Raw genomic sequence first — 5,704 nt, 5'->3', positions numbered from 1 at the left:
GAATATGTTAACTTCGTTTCGGAATTGAAACACAGTTGAGGCTAAATACGTTGTTGTTGCTAAATATTTCTGCTCTCAGGTTATCTGGATGCAACTTCAATTACTGAATTACGGTTTGAATTTTCTTGATAATCCTGAGGTTTTATTTTCTATTTTTTTAATCTTCAATTGCAAATCCAAACAACTTCAGCTGGCCGCCGAAGACTCCTAAACCTAACCAAGAACTTGAAGTTTTCCACCGCGAACTCCGAGCCTTGACCGAAAGCGCCCAAAAACACGAAACTTGTAAATTATGAAGACCAATTTTGATCAAAGTCTCCAATGTAGTGAAGAACACGAAGAACAACAACAATAATATTCATCAAAAAGAACTCTAAAACACTAAAAACACCAAGAAAAATTCCAAGGAACGTTTAATATCTTGCCAATTCGATTGATGCCAATACTTGCTCTGATACCTATTGTAAAACCCAATCCAACGTATCAATCGAAATCACTAGAATTGGTGTGGAATCCCAATCTAATGATTAATGCAAAACAGTTATAATGAATTAAGAACACAGTATCAAAAAATTAATATTATTATTATTATTTATTTGGTGTTTGAAATATAAAATCGAAAGAAATCATTCTTATTAAAATTGGGTTAACTTTCATGGGCCGAAATCGATTAAGTGGGCCGTCTGGGACTTTTTGGTGATATATATACTTCATTTTTGGTTGGTTAGGATTTTTCACCGAAAAACCCCAAACAGCCATCATCATCATCGTCGTTTTTCTCTCTAACTTCTTTGAGTTTTCTGCAAAAACCTACTCATTTGTTGTTTTGTTGCAAAATTGTTCAGTGAATCAGGTATTGTTTTGTTTTCGATCATGGCAATATTGTTTAAAGTTGTTTTTGATGCACTTGGTTTCATAGATTTGTAGGTTTTTGAGTAAATTTCTCAAGGTTTTCCAAAGAACCGAGTTAGAACAGGTTCCGATGAGATTTTGGGTTTTCGGTTCAACCCCGATCTGACCGAAATCAGATGAAGGCTTGACCGATCATTGACCAAAATCATCTGGTAAACAAGAGGTTTGACCGAAATCGATCTTTTTGACCGAAATCGATTAAAATCTTGACTTTAACCGAAAACGACTGAAACCTTGTCTCTAATCGAAATCGACTAAAGCTTTGACTTTAACCGAAATCAGACTTCAAACTCAATTTAATTAATTTTAAATTAATTCTTACTTGGCTAGTTTGGTGCAGATAAATAACAGAGCAACTAAAATTCGTAGATTCTCACAACATTGTGGGATATCTCATGGATCCACTTGTTGCTCATCAAGAATTCAAATCCATGATGGTGGGTTTGAACAACTGCAGGATTTCTCAAGTTCTTCGTGCTAATCCAGTCATCCACCGAGACCTGATTACTGAGTTCTGGAAAAATGCTTCGATCAACAAGCTGGGAGCAGATGGAGCTGGTACTGTTGAATTGATGGTGAAAGGAACACAAGTAATTATTTCTGAACAAGTTATCCAAGAAGTACTTGAATTTGGTGATGCATCTGCATTCCCAATTTAGTACTCTGCTGATCAAGTCAAGGAAGTTCTGGAAAAGATGTGTTATGAAGGAACTTATCCTCCCAACATCAAGAAGTTACTGCCACCTTACTGGAGGTTCCTGACACATTCTTTTGTGATTTACATTTCTGGAAGGAAGGGGGGTTCTGATGAAATTAGTCAGACTGTGACCTCAGCCATTGTCGCTCTGGCTATGGACTGGGATTACAAATTCTCAAAATTCGTTTTTGAAGAGATGAAGAGTAACCTTCAGGGAAAGAAAAATGATCTATTTTTTATGTACCCCAGGTTCCTTCAGATGATCCTGAATGAAAAATATCCCCAAATTGAGAGGTCGTCAGATACTTTAGATATGAAAGCTTTGGGTCTCAACACCTTTGGACTCATGAAGCAATCAAGAAAGCCTGCTAAAGTAGCTTATCAAGGATTGAAGGAGTTGGTTATATTTGGAAAGTTTGTTGAAGTTGAAGACACTCCTGCTAGTAGTTCCATAAATGCTGAGGTTGCCGAGGAACACGTGGTGCACAAACCAAAATTTCAATTTGCCTTTGAAGAGGTTGAAGTATCTAATGATGAAGAAGATCAAGAGGATCAAGGAAATGAACTGTCAGAAAATGACTTTGAAAATTTTATTCAACAAAGTATTTTAATCCCACAAGAGGATGTTGTTGTCACACCTCCGATCGTGACTGAGAGGGAAAGTGATACATTGGTGCAATCTTCCTCACCTACCCCTGAACAGATGGATGCTCTTATTGTAGAACTTCACAGAACAGCAAGGAAGCCTCCCCAAACAGTTCCTGTTGATATTGAACCTCCATCTGGAAGTGATCCAGAAGACTCAGCCAACGCTTTACTTCCAAGGAAGCGAAAGAGAAGAGATCTAAGGCCGGGAGTGCTTATCACATACCCAGTTCAAAATAAATCTACATCGACTGTGCCCGGTTCGATAACTCAAAACATTCAAAGCCCATTCAGTGAGATCTCTCCAGTGACTCAAGAAATGTCAAGCCCGTTCACTGAATCCATTCCTATGGATCATGTTTTTGAAAGCCCAGTTGTTGAAGAAGATGTCATACCTTTAGAAGGTGCTCAAGCTTCAAGAAGCTCATTTGAAACACCTGAGCTGGACATCTCCAAAGGCAAAAGCAAGTTGCCTAACTCTGAACTGGTTGATGTGGTTCTGCTTCAAAACAGAGTGTTTGATCTAGAACAAAGCTCTGCGGAAAAAGATTTGATAATTGGAAAGCAGGACATTCATATCAGTGAGCTTGAGAAAGAGAACTCCGACAAAGCTTCAAAGATCTCAAAACTTCAAAAAATATTGGTGGTCTAACTGCTCTATTCTTTGACCTGAAACAACGCCTATTTCAAAAGTTTGGTGATGAATTTCAACCTTTAAGCGCTGAAGGAGAAAAGATTACTGCTTCTAGTTCTGGTCCAACCAATCCAACTTCTCAACCTACAAGTGAAAGAGCTGCAAGACCTGCTCCGGATGCTAATCTTGATACATTCTTATCCTCTGGTCCTGCTTCTGCTCAAGAAAAAAGAGAGAAGCAAATAAGAGTTGAGCAGCTGAAAGGGAAGATGCTAGTGATGAAGCATTCAGACCAAAATGCTCCAGGTGATCACCCTGAGATGTTTTTCAAAGAAACTGGAAAGAAATTCACAGATAAATATGGGGACCGTTCTGGCATCACCATGTGGGTATATGATGCTGATAAGAGGATGTGGGTGGTGAAACAGAAAAGTGGAAGAAATGAATACTATGAGAAGAAAGTTTACTTTTTCTCCTGGACAAAAGTTGACCTTTCTGAACTTATCCATGCACATTTCCACAATCCAACCAATGACACCATGGCCTGGTCTTTTAAGAACTTTCTTGAGATCAAAGCGAAAAAACTTTGAAGGCTTAAAGTCTATTTCATCGTTTACTAAAAAGGCCAAGGATGTCATTGATCCTCGAACAAATAAAAACATAGTGAATGTCAAGTGGCCACCCACGAAGGAAACTAAGAGGATTCCACTTCCCAAACGCTTACCTGAAGGCACTTTGGACACAATACAATTCTGGGTTTATGATGAGGCTACTGCTACTGTAGTAATCAAGCTGAAGAAAAACTAGTTTCGTATTGTTGATCCCAAAGATCTGTTGAAGTTTGGAGAACGTGATATCCGCACTTTGTCAAACTTTCAAATAATTGTTGAGAATGAATTATTTGAAGCTACCGCAAAAGCCTTCACTAGAATGGTAGCTACAATAATTGACAAGAAGTTGTGGGCAGGGGCATTTGATCAAGCGGACGTGCATTTCGTGGAGAAGCCTTGAAGTGAACTAAAAGCAATAAACTAAGGGGGAGATTGTTGGGCTATATTTTGTGGTTTATGCTTTGTTTTGTATGTATTATATGGTTCTCGGTTTTTGAACCGAAATCTCCTAGTGATTTCGGTGGGCTTATTCTATTTGGGCTTTAGGTTAATCGGTGTAGTGTGTATATATATATATATATATATATATATATATATATATATAGTCTATGTATAGCTGTTTGACAGATTAAATGCGTTTTCGGTGAACAATAGTGATTCACGGTTGAAGAGTGTATGAATGTACTTGACAATTATTCAATAGAATCGTGTGCATTCATTTGAAACTTGTTGTTGTTATATCTTATTGATTGTTTCGTATCATTATTTGATTAAGATTCCGCATTAATTCAAACAATTGCATTGATACATTGAAGATCCAAGTTAAGGGACTTACAACTATTTTGATTAGAAAATTTTCGAACAAAGGCAGATCCTTGAGTTTTAGAAGGTGTACTAGAAAGAGATCCTCCCTTTGGGTGGGATTCCTCTCTAGACACCATTGAAAAAGCAGCTCTAACATTAGGAAGTGGTTCCATAAGTAGAATATGACTCTTAAATTGATTAAAAACATCATCCAGACCAGTAAGATATTGCATGAGTTTCATTAACTTTGAATGATCATTAAGATGAACAGAGGCATCACATGTACATTCGACCAAATTTGTTAAACCATCAAATTCTTTCCACAAAGCATCTTGTTTACTATAATATTCTAAAAGAGACATTCCATTTTGACATAAAGAATTAATTTTCTTATGAAGATTAAAAACAACAGAAGCATCAACTTTATGATAAGTTTCGTATAATTAAGTCCATATAGTAGAAGCAACTTATGAATAAGCATGATTAGCATAAATGGATTCAGAAATTGACCCAAGAATCCAAGAACAAACAATAGCATTGTCTCTTTCCCATTTTTGTATTTTAAGTTCATCAGTAGTAGGTTTAGAAAATGTATTATCGACAAGCCCAAGCTTATTCCTACCCTTCAAAGCCCTTATCATAGAGCTTCTCCAGATTCTAAAATTTTCAGGACCAGTAAGTTTAATACTAATTATAGAGACAACACCATTATCAGACGGATGAAGAAACAAAGGATCATCAAAATTATAGTGATCAACACTGCTTTTAGAACCAGAACTTTTAGGAGTTTCTCCTGCACCAGACATGGTGTAAAAACAACAAAGAAACCAAATCATCATGTACAACCACTATAAGTCCCACTCAATGCTATCTATACCACCCAGATTCGTAGACACTTTAGTTCCCGAGCAAGTATGGTACAGACAGAGAGACTCACAGTCAAAATATTGATAGTTTGGAATCTGACAGTATAAAAAAAACAAATATAACCAACAAACAACAACGACTATAATAGAGTTAAAATACTTAGAGAACACAAAAGGCCCAAAACCTTAACAAACAGAGGAATAAGTAGAACTTACAGTGGGGTTATGAGTTCGAAAAGCAAGCAGCAATGAAGTTACCATTTAAGGGCACTCAGATGCTTGAATCACCAGATTCTTTCAGATTGCATCGTTTTCACACTCTTAACGTTGACTGAAAGCTTAACGTTGGCCGTTAAAGGTAAAATACCTTTAACGTTTACTCTCAAGCCGTCATTTACTCTTAAGAGTATGACAGTGTCACACCCCCAAACCGGAGCGGCGGAAACGTCTGGGGGTGGATGACTTCATGTTAAGTATCACAACACATGAATCATAGTAATCAAAGTACAACAACCATTGCATTAATAATGTATAA

At 37.0% G+C, this 5,704-nt stretch overlaps 1 protein-coding gene across 1 annotated transcript; it reads right to left on the bottom strand.

The window, feature by feature from the left end:
* Nucleotides 1-4,770: 4,770 nt before the first annotated feature.
* LOC145164562 (uncharacterized) lies at nt 4,771-5,109 on the bottom strand. The gene has a single exon (XM_079083274.1). The coding sequence runs from the start codon at nt 5,107-5,109 to the stop codon at nt 4,771-4,773; it is 339 nt and encodes a 112-aa protein (XP_078939400.1).
* Between the last annotated feature and the right edge of the window lie 595 nt (nt 5,110-5,704).

The sequence above is a fragment of the Lactuca virosa genome, chromosome 3, assembly GCF_052849685.1.
Source record: "Lactuca virosa cultivar CGN04683 chromosome 3, Lactuca_virosa_CGN04683_v6, whole genome shotgun sequence".
In the NCBI taxonomy this organism is placed as follows: domain Eukaryota; kingdom Viridiplantae; phylum Streptophyta; class Magnoliopsida; order Asterales; family Asteraceae; genus Lactuca; species Lactuca virosa.
The sequence above is the reverse complement of the archived record's forward strand: the minus strand, read 5'-3'. Positions and strand labels throughout refer to the sequence as shown.

Excerpts from the sequence above, each read along its gene's own strand:
- LOC145164562 (XM_079083274.1), bottom strand. The coding sequence starts at position 5,109 with ATGTCTGGTGCAGGAGAAACTCCTAAAAGTTCTGGTTCTAAAAGCAGT.